Source organism: Pelodiscus sinensis, chromosome 33 (genome assembly GCF_049634645.1).
Source record: "Pelodiscus sinensis isolate JC-2024 chromosome 33, ASM4963464v1, whole genome shotgun sequence".
In the NCBI taxonomy this organism is placed as follows: domain Eukaryota; kingdom Metazoa; phylum Chordata; order Testudines; family Trionychidae; genus Pelodiscus; species Pelodiscus sinensis.
In genome coordinates, this window is record NC_134743.1 from 3100342 (window position 1) to 3121228 (window position 20887).

The 20887-nt window shown below is 52.0% G+C and overlaps 1 protein-coding gene across 3 annotated transcripts in view; it reads left to right on the plus strand.

The window, feature by feature from the left end:
- The window catches only part of LOC106731774 (cytolysin tenebrosin-B-like), a 33763-nt gene extending 16191 nt beyond the window's left edge, over positions 1 to 17572 (plus strand). The window contains exons 1-4 of one of the 3 annotated variants that reach the window (XM_075914240.1): positions 6518 to 8185; positions 9223 to 9412; positions 10417 to 10562; positions 15663 to 17572. In XM_075914240.1, the coding sequence (XP_075770355.1) occupies positions 10462 to 10562; positions 15663 to 16086 (525 nt within the window). In that variant the 5' untranslated portion in view covers positions 6518 to 8185; positions 9223 to 9412; positions 10417 to 10461 and the 3' untranslated portion in view covers positions 16087 to 17572. Of the gene's footprint in view, positions 1 to 1751; positions 3793 to 6517; positions 8186 to 9222; positions 9413 to 10416; positions 10563 to 15662 lie in introns of those variants that run through there. The other 2 variants (XM_075914241.1, XM_075914239.1) reach the window with 2 other exon arrangements.
- Positions 17573 to 20887: the final 3315 nt, after the last annotated feature.

Here is a 20887-nt window from a genome sequence, read left to right on the forward strand (position 1 = left end):
TCCTGAACAGGAAAACAATCAAATCAAACCAAAACAACACACCAACAAACTCGCCAACATAGTAACAGGAGCCAAGTCAACTAAAACAATTGAATTTCGGACTATTTCTGGCTGAACAGGTGCTACACTCCTACACATAGTCATCCAAACATTACACACCTATACCTGTGCACTCAAATCCTCCTACACTGCCATATGACGTGTGTGCTCCTGCCTACGTATGGTGCTGAACATTGTTGTTAATGACATTATGTTGACAGATGTCTACTGAATTAACAGCTCAAAGACACTTAATTGGTAACCTAATCTGTTTGCTCTATAAACAAAGGGCTTTTGTTATTAACCTGATGGTCTGTACATTAAATAAGAAATGAAGATTTCACGAGATGCCTCGTACTGACTTAACAAAGAAAAGCTACTAGCCCTGGAAGGAATTGGCGCAGCAGAGCTCTATGAAGTTGAAAGTTTGACAGGACAGTCACTCATCCAACCCCCCATCCTCCCACCATAGTACATTCCCCTTGCCAGTCAGATCTCTACAGATGCAGCCCAGCTATATAAAACCAGCGTCAGCCAGTGACACCCCCACTGCAATCCTTCTACCTGGGGTCCCCTATAGTCTGGGGGGGACCTTGGAATTGGGGGCTGGATGTGGTCCCCAGCTTGTTTGGATCCAATTCCCTAAATTCAGGCCCTCCCAATGCATTGGGAAGCCCACACTGGCACTCCTCCCCCCGCCCACCCCACTGCTTTTCCTTGGGGCTGGAGCACACAAAATCGGCAAGCCTGGACCTCTGTATTCTCTGGTGTGTGAGGGGAATATGGGGAGTTGTTAAGCAAACGTTGCAGCACTCCCTGCAGTTTGGGAACAAACACTAAACACCAATGCACCCACCCCTCTCCCTGAGCCAGGCCCCCCAGTCCTCCCATCCCAATACACTCATCCCTGCCTCAGAGCCAGGCTCCCCTAGCATCCCCCCTTCCCAGTGCATTCCCCCCTTCCCGTGAGGCAGGCATCCCCAGCGTCGGGAGCCCCCACTCCAATGAAATGTCCCCCTCCCGCTGAGCCAGGAACAGAGGAACAATCTGACTTTTCAAGTGGCTGCTCCTGCTGCCTGGCCCAGCTGCCTCGGCTCACATTGTGTAGAGGGAAACATCACGTGGCCAGCTCCCGGTCTCTGCTGATCACGTGCGCTCTGCTCCCACCCCAGTCTGGTGCCCCCTTAGTGTGGCACTCGAAAAGTGCCCCCTCCTGCCTCCCTATGCTAGACTCTGCCACGCTTCTCACCCATCCGCCCCTGCCAAATGCAGCAGGGGAAAATTGTCCCCACCAGGCTTCCATTCCAGGGAAACAGGACGGTATTTCACATATCCGGTATTTCCTGGTTTTTTTTTTACTGGACGGAGCCCGCAGATGTCCAAGTGAATATCGGACACCTGACAACCCGAAGGAGGAGGCAGAGCCCAGCCAGGGTTGGGTGGGAGGGAAGGAACTGGCCCTGTCCCCACTTACCTCATCTCCACTCCCTTATGCTTTGGTCGTGCAGGAAAGGCGTCTCTGCCCTGGGTTTGGCCCACGTTGGGCCGTGCTCCCTTGTCCAGCGACGTGCTGTGTGTCTCCTCTATAGAAGAGCTGAGACGCTGTGACCCACCCCAGCCCCAGGGTCAGGGCTCTCCTGCTGTGGAGATGCACTTATTAATTATTATCAGGGACGCTGTGTGCTGAGGTGCCCTGTTGTCTGTTCCTCCAGGACTTACTGTGAGAGTGGCAACGTATGGATGGAGCCTACACCTGAAATCCCCCCCGGTGGCTCGGGGAGCAGCGTGTTTGTGAAAAAAGGCGGCACAGCCTGTGGGAGCGTGGGGGTGCTGAGCTACGAGTCCGACGCCTTCACCCTGGCCATCATGTTCTCCAACCCCTTCAACTACAACTTGTACAACATCACGTTTGCTCTTCAACTCTGCAGTGGCAGGCAGCACTTTGACAGCATGAAGAGCCTCCACACCTATATGTACGGCGGGGGCCCGCCCTATCAGTGCCACTCCTTCAGGAAGGCGGTGCTCCGGGGGTGGAATCCTGGGGAACTGAGGGTGCGCAACCAGGAAATAGAGGTGAAAGCCACCATGACCAGCAACTATAAGTCCTACATTAGAGTGCAGATCGAGCAAACCAATCCTAGCCCGCCCTAGCTATGCACTCAGCCCAGGGAAATGCCCCCATGTGACAGACCAGGATGCAGGGGAACTAGGGACTTTCTCCCGGCCTTCGTAGACAGTCATGCGCTAGCTCTGCTCATGCGAGGCCACTAAAAATGGCCAGAGCAGTGTGGGTGGTGGGAAGATCTAGCCAGCCAAGCAGGGCCAGCCCACAACACAAATGATACCCCCATACCTCCTCACTTGGACCAAAACTTTGAAAGGTCTCTTGTGCCCTCCTTCCTCCAGCACAGCACAGCACAGCACAGCACAGCACAGCACAGCACAGCACTCCACCATCTCTGTGCATGTACAGCAGAGAGAATACATATGCACCAGCAGCAGACACAATTTTCTGCACTCTGGGCCCCCCCTCTCCAATCTGCCACCTGAGGCGGCCAACTCAGTTCACCTCCTGGCGAGAGCAGCCCTGCACCAAGTACCATCTTCCCGATCTCTTGGGTTTGCACTGCTGCCCACACTGCTCTCTTTAGTGCACTAGTACCTGTCTGTCTCCTCAGTCTGGTGGTATCTGGGCATGCAAAATTATATAAAGAAGGGTTTTTTTCTGTGTATTTCCTAATCTCAGAGATAGTAGGTGTTGGCATATGAAAGCCTGAAGCTTCAGCTTTTATCTTGGTGATAAAACTCCTATAAAGCTTTGCAAAAAGTCATGCTAAAAAGGTAACAATTTTTAGAAAATAAAGGCTAAAATTCTTGTAAGGAGCTAAGCAACTTGAATGGCAAGTTATAAAGACACAAGAAAAGGGTAGGTGCAGAAGATCATAACACAAGAGTGTGAGAATGGCCCTACTGGGGCTGCCCAATTGTCCACCCAGCCCAGTGAGAAGTGCTGCAAATGGAATGAACAGAGCAAGACAACTTCAAGTGATCAATCCCCTGTGGTCCACTCCCAGCCTCTGGCAGTGAGAGGTTTAGGGACACCTGGAGCATGGGGTTTGGCCCCTGCCCACCTTGTCTTGTAGCCATTGATGGAGCCATTCTTAATGAACATATCTAAGTTGTTCTTAAGCCCCATTGTAATATTGGCCTTTACAAAACTCCCAGCAACATGTTCCACAGGCGGACTGTGAGCTTTGTGAAGAAATACGTCCTTTGGTCTGGTATAAACCTGCGCCTTTGAATGTCATTTGGTGACCCCTAGTTCTTGTGTTAGGAAAAAGTAGCAACCTCCTTATTCCCTAAATACACTTCCCTATTTGCTGTCTCTGCATCATTCAAAATTTTATAATCCTCTGTCATACCCCAGCAGGTCTATGCGCCTGTATTCGCCCTTTTCATCACACGGCTGTAATCATTTGTGTACAAATTTTGAAAAGTACTAACTCACTAAACAATATAGCTGTGTCTACACTGACCAGTTATTCTGGAAAATCAGCCGCTTTTCTGGAATAACTTGCCAGCTGTCTACACTGGCCACTTCAATTTCTGGAAAAGCACTGACGATCTAATGTAAAATCATCAGTGCTTTTCCGGAAAAACTATGCTGCTCCCATTCGGGCAAAAGTCTTTTTCCGGAAAACTGTTCCTGAAAGGGGCCAGTGTAGACAGCAGAGATTTATTTTCCGCAAAAAAAGCCCCAATCGCGAAAATGACGATCGGGGCTTTTTTGCGGAAAAGCGCGTCTAGATTGGCACGGACGCTTTTCTGCAAAAAGTGCTTTTCCAGAAAAGCATCCTGCCAATCTAGACGCGCTTTTTCCAAAAATACTTTTAACGGAAAACTTTTCCATGATAAGCATTTCCGGAAAATCATGCCAGTGTAGACGTAGCCTATTGTTCTAAAAAAAATGTGTAGCAACATTGTATGTAACATTAATACACTTGTTTTCTCAAAACCAATGTGCCTGGATTTAAGGCTATGTCTAGATTGGCCAGTTTTTCCCAAAAATCAGCCGCTTTTCTGGAAAAACTTGCCAGCTGTCTACATTGGCTGCTTGAATTTCCACAAAAGCACTGGCTTCCTACTGTAAGAAATCAGTGCTTTTTGCGGAAATACTATGCTGCTCCCGTTCGGGCAAAATTCCCTTTTGCGCAAAAGTTTTGCGCAAAAGGGCCAGCGTAGACAGCTCAGATTTGTTTCATGCAAAAAAAGCCCCGATCGCAAAAATAGCAATCAGGGCTTTTTTGCATAAAAGCACATATAGATTGGCCACAGACACTTTTCTGCAAAAAGTGCTTTTGCGGAAAAGTGTCCGTGCCAATCTAGACGCTCCTTTCCGAAAATGCTTTTAACGGAAAACTTTTCCGTTAAAAGCATTTCCGGAAAATCATGCCAGTCTAGACGTAGCCTAAGTGTCTGGGGAAAACTCCCTTTAGGAGAACAGAATTTGTGCATGTCATCCGATGTCACTGGCTGCATGTCCTAAGTGGTATCTTCCTCTGTTAAATGCCAATAACCATTTGGCTGTGTGCATGTGCTCCCTCTGTGCAGGTAGCCAGGCCAGCAGGTCACAAGAGAACCCCCAGTGACCACAAATCAGATAAGGGACAAAGGCACAAGGCAGAGTCCTTGTAAATGAAATACAGTAACAGCACCTGGTAGAGTCTATGAGGATACTAAGAATGTTTGCCCATGACAATGGATACCGCTCAGCCGGGGGTGGGACTTTCCACTGCCCTCTAGGCTGGACAAGGACAGCCCCCATAGAATCCTAGGTCTGGAAGAGACCTCCAGAGGTCTTTGAGTCCATCCCCCTGCCCAAAGCAGGGCCAGAGCCAACTAAATCCTCCCAGCCAGGGCTTTGTCAAGCTGAGACTTAAAACCCTTCAGGGATGGAGAGTCCACCACCTCCCTAGGGAACCCAAGTGCTTGGCCTCCCTCTGACATACCTGGGTGACAGACCTTGTACATGGTAGTTTGACCAAAACATCACTCTCCATCTGGCTGTCCTTCTGAACCCTGTCCTGAACTTGGGCTGGTATGTCCCTGGTATCTGTGGGGAGTGTGTTGGTACCAAGATGTTTCCTAGGGGCGTGTCTGGTACCACCCTTCTGGGACAGCTGTGTGCTTGGCATGTCCCCCACCTCCCACTTCATCTACCTGACTCAGCGGGATTCTCAGGTGGAAACGCACCCAGGAGGAGCTATTGAGAGAGCAGATGGTGGTGCCTGCAGTCCCTCCTCCAGGGACTTGAGGAAGGGCAGCAGGAGTGGGTCACCAACCAGGAGGAGTGCTGGGTGAACTGGGAAGAGCTGACTGGGAGCAGAGAAAGGGTGCCTGGGAAGAGAAGAGGTGCCACTCCAAGAATGCCAGTGGACTTGATGACCTTCTGAGATCTCTTCCAGCTCTATGATTCTATGATTCTATGAAACTCCATGCGCCTGGAATTTGAAACTCCATGTAACTAGAACTTAGTTACAAAGGAAAGCCAAAATATCAGATCCCATTTCCCAAACCATAAAATAATAAAACCGAATGGATTTATCTGAACTGTACCCTACTTACAGAAAGTGCAGAATTGTTTCCTGGAGCGAGAGAGAGATGTTTGTCTCCCTCAGTAGCTGGAGGGAACTACCAGGACCAAGGTGGGAAACCCAAAAATTCCTTTGTCCTACTTTGAGATTCCTACCTACATTCCTATTGTCCACTCCACCTGGCTAGGTTGAGTTAAGCCGTTAGTCTCTAGACTGCCGGCTAACCTTCATGATCATGACAGCATTTAAGGAAAGCGTCTGCTTTTCTGAAAAAATATTTGGAAAAGCAGATCTGTTTTTTTTTTGGCATCCCTGAAAACCTCATTTTACAAGGAGGAAGGGATGTTCTGAAAGAGGGTTTTTTTTCTGACATTTGGCTCAGTGTAGACGGGCCAAATGTCAGAAAAGCCTCTTTCAGAAGAAAAGCAGAAAAAGATGCACAAATTGCGGTTCACAATTTGCTTATCTTTTTCCAACTTTTCTTTGTAGTCTGGACACAGCCTAAGAGGGACCATGATAACAGTTTTCAAGTAACTAAAAGGATGTTACAAGGAGGGGGAGAAAATTGTTCTCCTTGGCAGGAGAATTGTTCTCTCTGATGACAGGACAAGAAGAAATGGCTACGTCTACACTGGCATGATTTTCCGAAAATGCTTTTAACGGAAAAGTTTTCTGTTAAAAGCATTTTCGGAAAAATCGCTTCCAGATTGGCAGGGTACTTTTCTGCAAAAGCGCTTTTTTGTGGAAAACTGCGTCTCGATTGGTCATGGATGCTTTTCCGCAAAAAAGCCCCGATGGCCATTTTTGCGATCGGGGCTTTTTTGCGGAAAACAGTACTATACTGTCTACACTGGCCCTTTTGCACAAAAGTCTTTTGGAAAAAGCACTGATGATTTTACTTTAGATCGTCAGTGCTTTTCCGGAAATTCAAGCGGCCAGTGTAGACAGCTGGCAAGTTTTTCTGCAAAATCATGTGATTTTGCGGAAAAACTTGCCAGTCTAGACACAGCCAGTGGGCTTAAACTGCATCACGGGAGGTTTAGGTTGGTTGGTTTAGGTCCTGTCAGGATGGTTAAACAACAGAATAAATTGCCCAGGGAGGTTGTGGAGTCTCCATCGCTGGAGATATTTAAGAGGTTAGATAAACATCTATCTGGGATTATCTAGAGATGGTGCTTGGTCCTCCCGTAAGCACTGGATTCCATGACCTCTCAAGGTCCCTTCCCGTTCTAGAGTTCCTTGATTCCATACTGGCCCTTCCTGAAGTTCTCAGGAGGTGAATAAAGCTCCCAATGATCCTAATAGAATCTAGAAAGTTCTCAGAAGACTTGGAAGAGTCTAGAAAGACTCCTGGCTCTAGACTCATGATTCTGCATGGCGCTCTGTCTGCGTGTCACCCCAGAGGTGGCTGCAGTCCTGGCTGGGTGTCCTATTGTCTATTCCCATTTGTTACAGCACTGGCTTCCTTTGACCTGAAGAGCCTGACTGAACTCTCCAGCCTTCATTCTTCGTCCTGAGCTCGTTGTCACCGTCACCATTGTCAGGGTGTTGTCCCATGGTGCCCAGGCTCCAGGAATATTCCTGGCCTGGGGAGCCAGCCCCACCAGACTTGGGCCTGGGTCTCTCCCTCGGCCCCACGTGGTTCTCCTGTGTGCTTACCTTGGTGCATCCCCCAGCCCTGCCTGCTACCACAAGATGATTGTAAAGGGCTCCATGGCTCCTGCCACAACCACCAGCAGCCCAGAGGTGCTAAAGCTGCTTCCAGCCCCACCACTGCATGTGCAGATGCAGACACATCCCTGAAGACTTTGGGTGGGAGGTGTGTGTGTCTCCATGTGTAGCCCCCCCTCCAGTGCTCTTGTGAGGGTGGTGCCAGTGGGCAGTAGTGCATGGAGAATCCTAGCCACTCTGTCTAAGAGCCACTGCCAGAGGAGGGTGCCCCAGGTAAGCGCTGCACCCCCTCTTCCTCCCTGTAACCCCCTTCTACTCCTAAAATCCCTCCCAGAGCCTGATTCCCTCACCCCTTCCTGCACCTCCTCCCACTCAAACTCCCTCCCAGAGCCTGACCCCTCAGTTCTTGTGCACCCAAACTCCCTCCCTGCACCCCATCCCCTCCCCCAGCCTAGAGCCTGCACCAGGCCACCAAACTCCCTCCCAGAGGCTGCATCCCAGACCACGCCCACCCAAACTCTCTCCCGGAGCCCCAGGCAAGTGGGGGGGAGAGGGGGCAGGAGGGATGTGGACCCAGTCTGGGAACCACCACAATGTCTGCAAACCTACTGCCCTGACGGCTGTAATTAAACAGCTCAACTACACCGGCTTCCTTCCGCCGCCCGAGCCCCATGCGACTGGCGCTTTCCTGTGGTTGATCAGCACAGTCACCACCCAGTTTCCCGTAAATGCTCTGAGAGGCTTGCGGTCCTTAGACCCGGGGGCTGGGCTCTGCCTTCCTACAAAACCAGCAAGAGCCGCTACCTCTGGGGCACAGAGAGACTCTGGAAGCGCCCGAGGGAGCTCGCCAGCAGGAGGCTGTTGATCTGCGACAGTCCCAGGTACGTCGGTTCCCATTGCCCCTCAGTGGGGCTGTCCGAGTGCGTCCACAGCTGCTGTCTTGCTCTCGGCTCGGAGGGGTGAGATTTTAATCAGGCAATGGCAGCAAACGTCGATTTCACGGCGGGAACACACAAACCGACAACACGATTCCCTGGAGAACAACCCACCTTTGCTGCCAGGAGGAGCGAGAACCACGCTGCTGTAAAACTAGTGGAGCCGGAGTAGAGGCCATTTGTGGATTTGAAATCTAATGGTGGTGATTTGTGGCAGAGGGGCTGCGACGCTTTAACTTTTTGAATCTCAGTGTCCACTGTGGTTCAATTATTGTCGCCCGACGCCTCCGTTATCTCCACCAATGGGAAGCCGAGTCACCTCTTCAGGGGAAACCTCAAAGAGCTGCTGGAGACAAACCCTGCCCCTCCCATTGCCGGGGTCCCTACAACGGGCCCTTCTCAGCTTGGGCTTTGCACCTGGCCCCGGCCACTCCCTGGAGGCTGGTGCCCGGCCAAGCGGAGGAGCTGGCTGGGCGTGTGAGCACAGCGATTGCTGCCCATGGAGCGGCTTCTCCCAGCTGGGCTGGATTCCTGACGCAGCCAGTGGCTAAACCGCAGAGGGGCCAGGAGTACACCGCGGGCTGTGATGTATTGGAGAGTATAAAATGGCACCTCCCCTCCCAGACCTGCCCCTAATACCAATTCATCCTTTTCCCCTTATTCCTAGGCCCGCTCCCTAGCACCCACCCACCCACTGCCCTCCACATTCCTGCCCCTCCCCCATCACCCACTCGCCCCTCACCCCACATTCCTGCCCATCTTTCTAGCATCCACTCACCCCTTGCCCCCCTGGTATCCATGGCCACACCCCTAACAGCCCCTGACTCCTGCTCCCCACATCCCCAGTCCTGTGTCTGGGTCACACGGTTCACTATGATACAGCTCCAGCAAGGGCCACTTCCGTCTCTCCGAGCTCTCCTTGCACATTAGGTTTTCAGCTTCCCAGATCTCCCACGTTGTTCTTTTCTGCCCATGATGCCCAGGTGTAGCCGCCCTACTGGCTTCAACAGCAGCACGAACACGTTTGCCACCCACTCCTTGTGTCCGGCCTGCATCGGGTTTGCTTTGCGCCTGCAGCTGCCCATGAATCAGGGATGCCGGAGCCCCCGTCCTGCACTGATGCAGGAATGCAGGGCCCTGCGAGGAGCAGCAGCCGTGTGTTTCCAGCAAAGGGTTTGTGTTTCTCCCCTGTGAGCTCCCTCCCCCTCCTCAGGTAGCCCTGACTCTAGACCTTCGCATCCCGCCACTGACATTGAGAGACCCTGCCTGTGGGTGAGCTGTGGCTGCTCCTCAGTTAGAAGGAAACATCTGAAGCAACTGGCTCTTCTTGTCATTTTGTGCACACAGGGCCCTGGGGCGTCCCCCCTATTCCCTGTGTCCCCAGCACCAGGTTTGGTTCCTGGGCCTGGCATGGTTGTGAACAAACGTTCATTGTTGTAAACATGCTGAACTTTGCCGTGCTTCCTTGTTTACATGCGGGGGGAGGGGTAGGCGGGAGCTGACAGAGGCAGCAGCATGTGGGGAGGTGGCTCCATGGGAACTGCTACACGCAGGGAGTCGGCTTCCCATGTGTCCCGTGGGAGGCAGGGTGGGGGAGAGGTGGCTCTGCAGTAGCTGGCAGCCACAGAGAGCTGGCTCCCTGCGCATACTGGCTCCTGCCTGCCCTTCCCGCACTGCTGCCCGTGGTACCAGCAGGGGAGGGAGCATCTCCACTGGAGCCGGCATGTGTGGGGACAGCAGCTTCCACTCCCTCTCCCCTGCTCTCTCTCATACAGAGGCAGCAAGGGGGGATACATGTAGGATTAACCAATGAGCCCAGGTTTACTGGTTAATTGTATAAACGCGATAACGTCCCTAGGGCCCGGGGTACCCATTGAGCTACGGCAGAGGTGTCTGGGCCCCCTTCCTCCACCAATACAGGTTGTGTAGATCCCTGTAAAGAGCAGGCCAGCCCGAGAGCCAGCAAGTAACCCACAGGGGCAGCAGTGAGCTTCCCCCGTCGTTGTGCTGGCTCTGCCCCTCCTTCCTTAGCCAGGGTTCCTTTGTAGCCCTTCCACCCCCTACATCCTGCCTGTGCGCAGCCCTGCCCTGCAGACCAAGGGCGCTGTGTGACCCGGCTGGCAGGAGGCCCACGCAGCCAGGGCTGGCAGGGGAGTGAGTTGGCTCTTCTCCCACAGGGGCTCTGCAGAGGCTGCTGCTGAACAGTCCCTCTGCTCTGCACGATGACAACCGTTGAAAGGGTGGTGGGGAATCTGAACTTCGGCAGGTGTGTGGGCATCGAGATATTCAACAACACTGAAAATGTGACTCTCGAGAACCCCAGGTGAGCAAGTTCCCACGGCCCCCTATACACACCTCTATGGACTGGCCAGGGTGTGGGGTACATGCCTGCTACCGAGTGTCTGTCTGCCATTCCCATACACCTCCTCCATCCATCCCCCCACTCCCATACACCTCCCCCACCACCCCTTCCAGACTGGGTGTCGGGGGCTCCCTGGAAACGGGCTTGGAAGCCCTGGGGACTATCCAATAGCTGTGTAACTGCCAAGATTTCATGCAGTTACATTCATGACTGTTCAGTGACATGGCAGATAATGCACCGAGTGTAGAATGGAACTTCACCATTTAAATGTCGCTACTGAGGCTCGGGGATGCACATGTGGGGGATTCCCTCCCCCTCCACGTGGTGTCTGCAGGGCTGGGAGTGTCTCACCCGAAACCAGTGCAGCCCCTTGGGGGAAGCTTAGTGCTTCCTCCTGTGCAGCATCTACAGGGGTGAGAGGGACTTCGCTCCCTCCTCACGCTGACTCCCATGTGCAGCAGCTGGGCTGCCTGCAGCTTTTCCTTCCACCCTCTAGAATTTCAACAATTTTTAAAAACATGGACACGACACCCACACTGCTAACCCTTACCCTAACTCTAAAGCAAACCATAAAACTTGCCAAATGCTATCCCGAACCCTAAAGCTAACCTAAACAAATCTAACCCTAACCCTAAAGCTAACCCTTTAGCAAGCCCTAACCCAAACCCAAACTCTAACCCTAAACCTTTCCCTAACCCTACCTCTAATCCAAACCTTTCCCTTACCCTAACCTTAACCCTATCTCTACGTGTCTTCCTGTTCCTAACCCTATCTTTAACCCTATCCCTTACCCTAATCCTAAACATCACCCGAACCGTTACCCTAACCCTAACTATAACGCTATCCTAACCCTAATCCTTACCCTCACACTACATGCCACCCCAACCCTAACCCTAACCCTGTTTTTAATTTGAACCTTAACCCTTACCCTAACCAAATTCCTAACCCTAACCATAAACGCTAAACCTAACCCTAACCCTACCTCTATCCCTATCCCTAGCCTTAACCATAACCCTCTCCCTATCACTAACCCTAAGCGTAACCCTAAACCTAATGCTAACCCTAACCCAAATCCTAACACTAACATTAATTCTAACCCTAACCCTAACCCTATTCCTAACACTAATCATAACCTGAACCCTAACCCTACTCCTAACCCAAATCCTGACCTTAACTGTAATGGTAACCCTAAACCTGTCATTAACCAAAACAGTAACACAAACCTTAACTCTAACCCTATCCCTAACAGTAACCCTATGCCAACCTTATCTAACCCTAACCAAGTCCCGATTCCTAACCCTAATCAAAATATATCTCCAATCTTATCCTTAACCCAAACTCTAACGCTCACACTAACTCTAATCCTAATCCTATCCCTATCCCAATCCTAACCTAAACCTACACATTAACCCTAACAATTAATCTAACCATAACCAAATCCTATCTTCAAACCTAACCGTATTCCTAAACCTACCCTAATGCTAATTGTAACCCTAACGGTAGCCCTAACACTATCACTAACCATAACCATAACCTAAACCCTAACCCTATCCCTATTCCTATCCCTAACCCAAACCATTACGCTATCCCTAACCCTAAAAGAACCCAACCTTGTCTTTGTCCCTAATCCTAACTCTAACCCTCACCCTAAAACTCACACTAACCAAATGCTATCATTAATCCTAAACTAACCCTACATGCAAATGCTAACCCTAACCCTAACCCTAATCCAAAACCTAACCCTACATGCTAACACTATCCCTAACCCTAACACTAACCCTAACTATAATCCTAAATGCTAACCCTCACTCTAGCACTAATCCTATTCCTAACCCTAACTGTAACCGTAACCCTGACTGTGAGCCCTAGCCCTAACCTCAACCGTACACCTAACTCTAACCCTAAAACACGAGGGCTACATCTACATTGGCATCCCTTTCCGGAAAAGGGATGCTAATGAGACGAGTCGGAATTGCAAATCCGCGGGGGATTTGAATATCCCCCGCGGCATTTGCATTTACATGGCTGCCGCTTTTTTCCAGTTTGGGGATAAGCCAGAGAAAAGCGCCAGTCTAGACGCAATTCTCTGGAAAATAAGCCCTTTTCCAGAGGATTTCTTATTCCTAACCTAATAATAAACCTCACTGTAAACAATAGCTCTAAGCCTAACCCTGGGCCCTTTCACTAACCGTAACCCCAACCCTATTTGTATCCCTAACTCTAATCCTGACCCCGTTCTTATACATAACGCTAACCCTAACTCTAATCCTATCACTAACCCGAACGCTAACCCTAACTCAGTCTATATTGCTACCCCTAACCCTATTTTCTGCTGGTCCTAGGCTCATAGGATAAAGGAAGCAAATGGAACTGTAGTCCCTTAACAATGGCCTGTATGCCGTAAGCACGCACAATCTGGCTGGGAAGGGAAGAGACATTCTGGTTAGCTAGACTTCAGCCAAATCAGTGGAAATATTTTAAACTTTCATTCTAATTGGCTGGATCCAGAGGTGGGTGGACTCCAGGAGCCAATCGAAACCTGAGAAGCAATAGCCACTATAAAACTCCTCCTGAACAGGAAAACAATCAAATCAAACCAAAACAACACACCAACAAACTCGCCAACATAGTAACAGGAGCCAAGTCAACTAAAACAACTGAATTTCGGACTATTTCTGGCTGAACAGGTGCTACACACCTACACATAATCATCCAAACATTACACACCTATACCTGTGCACTCAAATCCTCCTACACTGCCATATGACGTGTGTGCTCCTGCCTACGTATGGTGCTGAACATTGTTGTTAATGACATTATGCTGACAGATGTCTACTGAATTAACAGCTCAAAGACACTTAATTGGTAACCCAATCTGTTTACTCTAAAAACAAAGGGCTTTTGTTATTAACCTGATGGTCTGTACATTAAATAAGAAATGAAGATTTCACAAGATGCCTCGTACTGACTTGACTTAACAAAGAAAAGCTACTAGCCCTGGAAGGAATTGGCGCAGCAGAGCTCTATGAAGTTGAAAGTTTGACAGGACAGTCACTCATACAACCCCCCATCCTCCCGCCATAGTACATTCCCCTTGCCAGTCAGATCTCTACAGACGCAGCCCAGCTCTACAAAACCAGCGTCAGCCAGTGACACCCCCACTGCAATCCTTCCACCTGGGGTCCCCTATAGTCTGGGGGGGACCTTGGAATTGGGGGCTGGATGTGGTCCCCAGCTTGTTTGGATCAAGCTCCTGAAGCTCAGGGGCCCCCCATACTTAGTGGAGCCCGCACTGGCACTCCAGCCCACCGTCCCGCTCTTCCTTGGGGCTGGAGCACACAAAATCGGCACGCCTGGGCTTCTGTATACTCTGGTGTGTGAGGGGAATGAGGGGAGTGTCTTTCTCCTTCTCAGTCAAGGGTCACGGCAGTGAGGGATTTTTTTCCCCATTTCCATGTGGCCCGTGACTGATTTTTCTGTGGATCAGCAGCTCCCGACCCAAGAAAGGTTCCCCACCCCTGCCCCAGGGCAAACCAGAACCCCAATGTAAGCTCTGGCACCCTGACACCCCCTTTCTATTCTCCCAAGTAAAAACCCTGTTGCCTAGAGCCTCCTGTCACCCCAGTAACAACCCAGAGCCTCCAAGACACACCCTGCCACCTAGAGCTCCCCCACAAGAGTTTCCTCTACGCTGAGTGGCAGCACGGCCCTGCGGCTGCTTAATCAGCTCTGCTCAGCCAGGCAGCGCCATACAGAGCCCTGAGCATCTGGGCGGGGCTGATTAAGCAGCTATGGGGCTGTGCTGCCACGCAGCTTAGAGGGACACTGTCCCCTGCCCCAGCCCCATCATGTGCAGCCCCAGCGGGGCAGTTGTGCCTGCTCCACTTCTTAGATACAGCCTGGATGATGCTGCCTCCCAGGCCACAGGTCTCCTCCTTGTCCATCCTGGAAACTGCTGGGCTCCACCTCCTCAGCCGAGGCTCTGCAGCCAGAGCTCCCCGCAGGCAGGCTGGTGCTGTGTGAGCGCGGTCCTGAGGGTAGGGTTGTCAGGTGGATTAACAAAAAAATACCAAAGACCCCCTCCCCTCACACACACACACAAAAAACACCGGGAAAAATTCTGTCGAGGAAAAAAAAGGGGAGACCAAAGTTGTTAAGCAAAAATAAAATAAAAATGGGGAGGAAGTTGAAGTTGTTAAGCAAACGTTGCAGCACTCCCTCCAGCTTGGGACCACACACTAACCACCGGTGAAACCACTTCTCCCCCGGGGCAGGCCCCCCAGTCCTCCCATCCCAGTGCACTCCCCCCTTCCCGTGAGGCAGGCATCCCCAGCGTCGGGAGCCCCCACTCCAATGAAATGTCCCCCTCCCGCTGAGCCAGGCACAGAGGAACAATCTGACTTTTCAAGTGGCTGCTCCTGCCGCCCGGCCCGGCTGCCTCGGCTCACATTGTGTAGAGGGAGGCATCACGTGGCCAGCTACTGGTCTCTGCTGATCACGTGCGCTCTGCTCCCACCCCAGCCTGGTGCCCCCTTAGTGTGGCACTCCAAAAGTGCCCCCTCCTGCCTCCCTATGCTAGACTCTGCCACGCTTCTCACCCCTCCGCCCCTGCCAAATGCAGCAGGGGAAAATTGTCCCCACCAGGCTTCCGTTCCAGGGAAACAGGACGGTATTTCACATATCCGGTATTTCCTGTTTTTTTTTTTACTGGACAGAGCCCGCAGATGTCCAAGTGAATATCGGACACCTGACAACCCAAAGGAGGAGGCAGAGCCCAGCCCGGGTTGGGTGGGAGGGAAGGGACTGGCCCTGTCCCCACTTACCTCATCTCCACTCCCTTATGCTTTGGTTGTGCAGGAAAGGCCCCTCTGCCCTGGGTTTGGCCCAAGTTGGGTCGTGCTCCTTTGCCCAGCGACGTGCTGTGTGTCTCCTCTATAGAAGAGCTGAGATGCTGTGACCCACCCCAGCCCCAGGGTCAGGGATCTCCTGCTGCGGAGATGCACTTATTAATTATTGTCAGGGATGCTGTGTGCTGAGGTGCCCTGTTGTCTGTTCCTCCAGGACTTACTGTGAGAGTGGCAACGTATGGATGGAGCCTACAACAGAAATCCCCCCCGGTGGCTCGGGGAGCAGCATGTTTGTGAAAAAAGGCAGCACGGCCTGCGGGAGTGTGGGGGTGCTGAGCTACGAGTCCAATAACTTCACCCTGGCCATCATGTTCTCCAATCCCTTCAACTACAACTTCTACAGCATCACGTTTGCTCTTCAACTCTGCAGTGGGAGGACGCACTTTGACAGCATGAAGAACCTCTACCGCTATATGTACGGCGGGGGCCCGCCCTATCAGTGCCACTCCTTCAGGAAGGCGGTGCTCCGGGGGTGGAATCCTGGGGAACTGAGGGTGCGCAACCACGAGATAGAGGTGAAAGCCACAATGACCAGCAACTATAAGTCCTACATTAAAGTGCAGATTGAGCAAAAATAATCCAAGCCCGCCCTAGCTATGCACTCAGCCCAGGGAAATGCCCCCATGTGACAGACCAGGATGCAGGGGAAGTAAGGACTTTCTTTCTCCCAACCTGCATAGACAGTGATGTGCTAGCTCTGCTCACATGAGGCCACTAAAAAAAGGCCAGAGTGGTGTGGGCGGTGGGAAGAGCTAGCCAGCCAAGCAGGGCCAGCCCACAACATTTTGGACCTGAGGCAGGGAGCTCAAATGATGCCCCCATGGCCCCTCACTTGGGCCAAAACTTTGAAAGGTCTCTTGTGCCCTCCTTCCTCCAGCACAGCACAGCACAGCACAGCACAGCACAGCACTCCAGCATCTCTGTGCATGTACAGCAGAAAGAATACATATGCACCAGCAGCGGACACAATTTTCCACACTCTGGGTCCTAGTGGCATCCTCTCTTGGCCCCGCCCCCCTCAAATCTGGCACCTCAGGTGGCCACCTCAGTTCATCTCCTGGCGAGGCCAGCCCTGCACCAAGTACCATCTTCCCGATCTCTTGGGTTTGCACTCGGTGGCTAGCCTGAACTGCTGCCCACACTGCTCTTTTTAGTGCACTAGTCTCCTCAGTCTGGTGGTATCTGGGTATTCAAGATTATATAAAGAAGGGTTTTTTTCTGTTTATTTCCTAATCTCAGAAATAGTAGGTGTTGGCATAGGAAGGCCTGACGCTTCAGTATTTATCTTGGTGATAAAACTCCTATAAAGCTTTGCAAAAACTAATGCTAAAAAGGTAACCGAATTTTTAGAAAATAAAGGCTAAAATTCTTGTAAGGGGAATATATTGAAGAGCTTGACCTTTTGGTGTATCTGTGTAAGGTTGCTATTGATTGCATGTGTGCTTACTGGGTAAACTAGAACTGGCTAAGCAACTTGAATGGCAAGTTATAAACACACAAGGAAAGGGTAGGTGCAGAAGATCATAACACAAGAGTGTGAGAATGGCCCTACTGGGGCTGCCCAATTGCCCACCCAGCCCAGTGAAAGGTGCTGCAAATGGAGTGAACAGAGCAGGACAACATGGGGTTCGGTCCCTGCCCACCTTGGCTAGTGGCCATTGATGGAGCCATCCTCCATGAACGTATCTAAGTCGTTCTTGAGCCCTATTGGAACTTTGGCCTTTACAATATGCCCAGTAATATGTTTCACAGGTGGACTATGCGCTGTGTGAAGAAATACGTCCTTTGGTCTGGTATAAACCTGCTCCTTTGAATGTCATTTGGTGACCCCTAGTTCTTTTGTTAGGAAAACGTAGCAACCTCCTTATTCCCTAAATACACTTCCCTATTTGCTGTCTCCGCACCATTCAAGATTTTATAGCCTTCTGTCATACCCCAGCAGGTCTGTGCGCCTGTATTTGCCCCTTTCATCACACGGCTATAATCATTTGTGTACAAAATTTGAAAAGTCCTAACTCACTAAACAATATTGTTCTGAAAAAACATGTGTAGCAACATTAAAACATGTGTAGCAACATTAAAACATGTGCAGCGCACTGAGCTTACTGCGGTTTGGCAGCCCTGCTCAGTCAGTGGCTCCACACCTGGGTCTCCGAGCAGCCTCCTCCACCCCAGATCTCCTCTGCTGCCAGTCCTGGCTCTGGTGTTGCAGGCTGCTACCCTGCAGGCAGCCCCTGAGCTGAGGTTTGGGGAATAGACAGCGTGTGAGACTAGGGGAGGAAGGGCCCCAGGTAACCTTAATCTACCTCTGGCTGTAGAGTAGGGATGGGGCACAAGGGTAGAGTGACCAGATTCCCCAAAGGGAAAATGGGGAAAGCTCTGTGGGCTTGTCGGAGGCTATGGATGTCCGGCTGCGAGCCCAGCAGCAGAGCATTTAAGACACCCGGAGTTACAGGGCAGGCGATGACACAACACCTCACTCCCAGAACATGCATCTCAGCCTGGTCCATCCTGCCAGGCCGGAGCCATTCCCTCCCATAGGCTGTGTGAACCACGGCAGCCAGCCACTCCCGGCAACTCAGCCCCAGTTCCTTGTGGTCTCCTGGCTGATTTATTCCCACTGTTCAATCCCAGGGCGGATCCCAGGGGAACGCCCCCAGGAGGCCTCCCATGCGGTCCCGGTAGATCCCGTCGAAGGCCTTGCTCTGCACTGCTGTGAAATGGTTCTTCCAGTCCCCACAGATGCCTGTGGAAGGCGAGTGGCGCTGCTCAGGATTCGCACCATGGCCATCGAGGGGACTGGGACTCGCCTCCCACCCTGCAGATCACGGGGCGCTTGCTGCTGCAAGGGGGGTGGAGCCCACCCTGCTCCCAGTGCGCAATCCTGGCTCTGGCCCCGGCTCATCCCCCATGAGGGCTGCAATGGGGTCTGCAACGCTCCACAATGATGAGGCTGGCTCACAGCAGCCCCCTCACTGTCACTGCAGGGGAGGCAGACACTCCCCCAGCAGCTTCCTCAGGAAGGTGCCCTTCTCCTGATCCATGATTTCCGCGGGGAGCAGTGTCGAGTTGCACATCTGGTTCTCCCGCATGGCCCTGAAGGAGGCGTTCTCCACCACCGCCGTGAGGGCTCCCTCATCCAGCGCCTGCCCCAGGACCTGGCAGAATCGCTGCACGCTGCCCCGCAGATCCTAGGGGAAATAACGCCCTCAGCAACCAGGGTATGTCTACACTACAGCACTAATTCGAACTAACTTAATTCGAACTAAGCTAATTGGAACTAGTGCATCTAGACCTAAAAACTAGTTCGAATTAGCGTTTTGCTATTTCGAACTAGCATGTCCACATTAAGTGGACCCTGAACCGAGGTTAAGGCTGGCCGGAAGCAGTGCTGGCAGGGCATCAGAGGAGGACTTAGAGTATGGAGCTGCTGTCTCAGGCTAGCCGATGGCTGTGCTTAAAGGGACCCGACCCCCACCCCGGACAGACAGTTCTCAGGGTTCCCCACTCGCTTGTCTAACTCGATGAGGGCCGCAGGCTGCCATCCAGGAGGACGGGGAGGGGGTAAATCGGGGGGCTGCAGGAGAGCTTCCACCACAAGGAGCCCACAGAACCACCCCAGTCCTCCCCATCGGGGGCGCGTACCCCATTCCTCCCTCACCTCCTTCCACTTACCCCTCCCTAGCCCCCCTTCCTGATGTACAAAATAAAGGACACGTGTGTTCAAAAATAGAAACTCTCTTTATTGAACAAAACTTGGGGAGACTGGGAAAAGGAGGTGGGAGAGGGGAAGAGAGAGGGTGGGAGAGGGGAGGGCAACTAAAATGATCAGGGGTTTGGAACAGGTCCCATATGAAGAGAGGCTAAAGAGATTGGGACTTTTCAGCTTAGAAAAGAGGAGACTGAGGGGGCATATGATAGAGGTCTATAAAAGCATGAGTGGTGTGGAGAGGGTGCATAAAGAAAAGTTCTTCATTAGTTCCCATAATACAAGGGCTAGAGGACACCAAATGAAATGAATGCGTAGCAGGCTTAAAACTAATAACAGAAAGTTCTTCTTCACAAAGCAAATAGTCAACCTGTGGAACTCCTTGCTGCAGGAGGCTGTGAAGGCTAGAACTATAACAGAGTTTAAAGAGAAGTTAGATAAAGTCATGGAGGTTGGGTCCATGGAGTGTGTGGCGGGTCTCGCCCGCCTGCCCTCGTAAGTCCAAGGCCCCTGACCCGAGTCCACAATGCAGTTTATAGCTGGCCCTTTAAGCAAGGCCAAGGCCCTCTGGCCTGAGTCCACAATGTAGTTCAGGGTTGTAGCGGGGCACTCCCCTAGGCAGGGGGACACAGGCCCACTCTACTCCACCGGGTCCCAGCCCAGGGCCCTGTGAGCGACCGGGTAACGGGTTACTCCTTCGGCAGGGCAATCCGGCCGAAATGCGCCGAGGTTCTCTGGGCAGGAGAGGCGGCTCCCGCTCCTGCCCTGAGCCACTTGCTACCTGGTCCCCTGGGGTTCTTTCCCCTGCATTTGCCCAGCTTGCTGCAAGCTCCGTGCTGGCGTCCCCTCAGTAGGCAGTCCCTGGGTTACACCAACTCACCTCCGCATCTTTTTCGGCCTCTCCTGGAGTCCCCGGCAACAGCTGAGTGGGAGCTCCCTGCCCCGGTCCTTCTTCTCCAGCTGTCTCCCCCGACTGAGTCCTTCCCCAGGCTTTTATAGCCCAGCTGCAGCCCGGGCATGCTCGGTAGGGCTACACAGCCCTTAATTCGAACTACTTAATTCGAACTAGGCGTTAGTCCTCGTGGAATGAGGTTTACCTCGTTCGAATTAAGCGCTCCGCTAGTTCGATTTAAATTCGAACTACCAGTTTGCATGTTTAGCCCCGATTAAAGTTAATTCGATCTAACGGCTGTTAGTTTGAATTAACTTTGTAGTGTAGATATACCCTAAGAGTATGTCTACACTAGCTCGTTAGTTCGAACTAGGTAGGCAAATGAGGGCAACTGGGGTTGCAAATGAAGCCCGGGATTTAAATATCACGGGCTTCATTTGCATGTTCCCGGGCGCCGCCATTTTTAAATCGCCCTTAGTCCGAACTCCGTGCCCGCGGCTACACGCGGCACAGAGTAGGTAGTTCAAATTAGGATCTCTAATTCGAACTACTGTTACTCCTCATGCGGGGCACTTTCACCTCCTTCCCCCCCCCCCCCCCCGTTTTCCCTGGGGAGGCCCATTCCCTCCTTGCATCCCCCCTCCCTCTCCGGCCCAGTGGCCGGTGAGTGCTGTACCTGCATGAGCACTTCTCCGACGGTGGATTTCCCCACGCCAAACTGGTTCCCAACGGATTGGTTGCTGTCCAGCGTGGAGAGCTTCCACAGGGCAATGGCCAC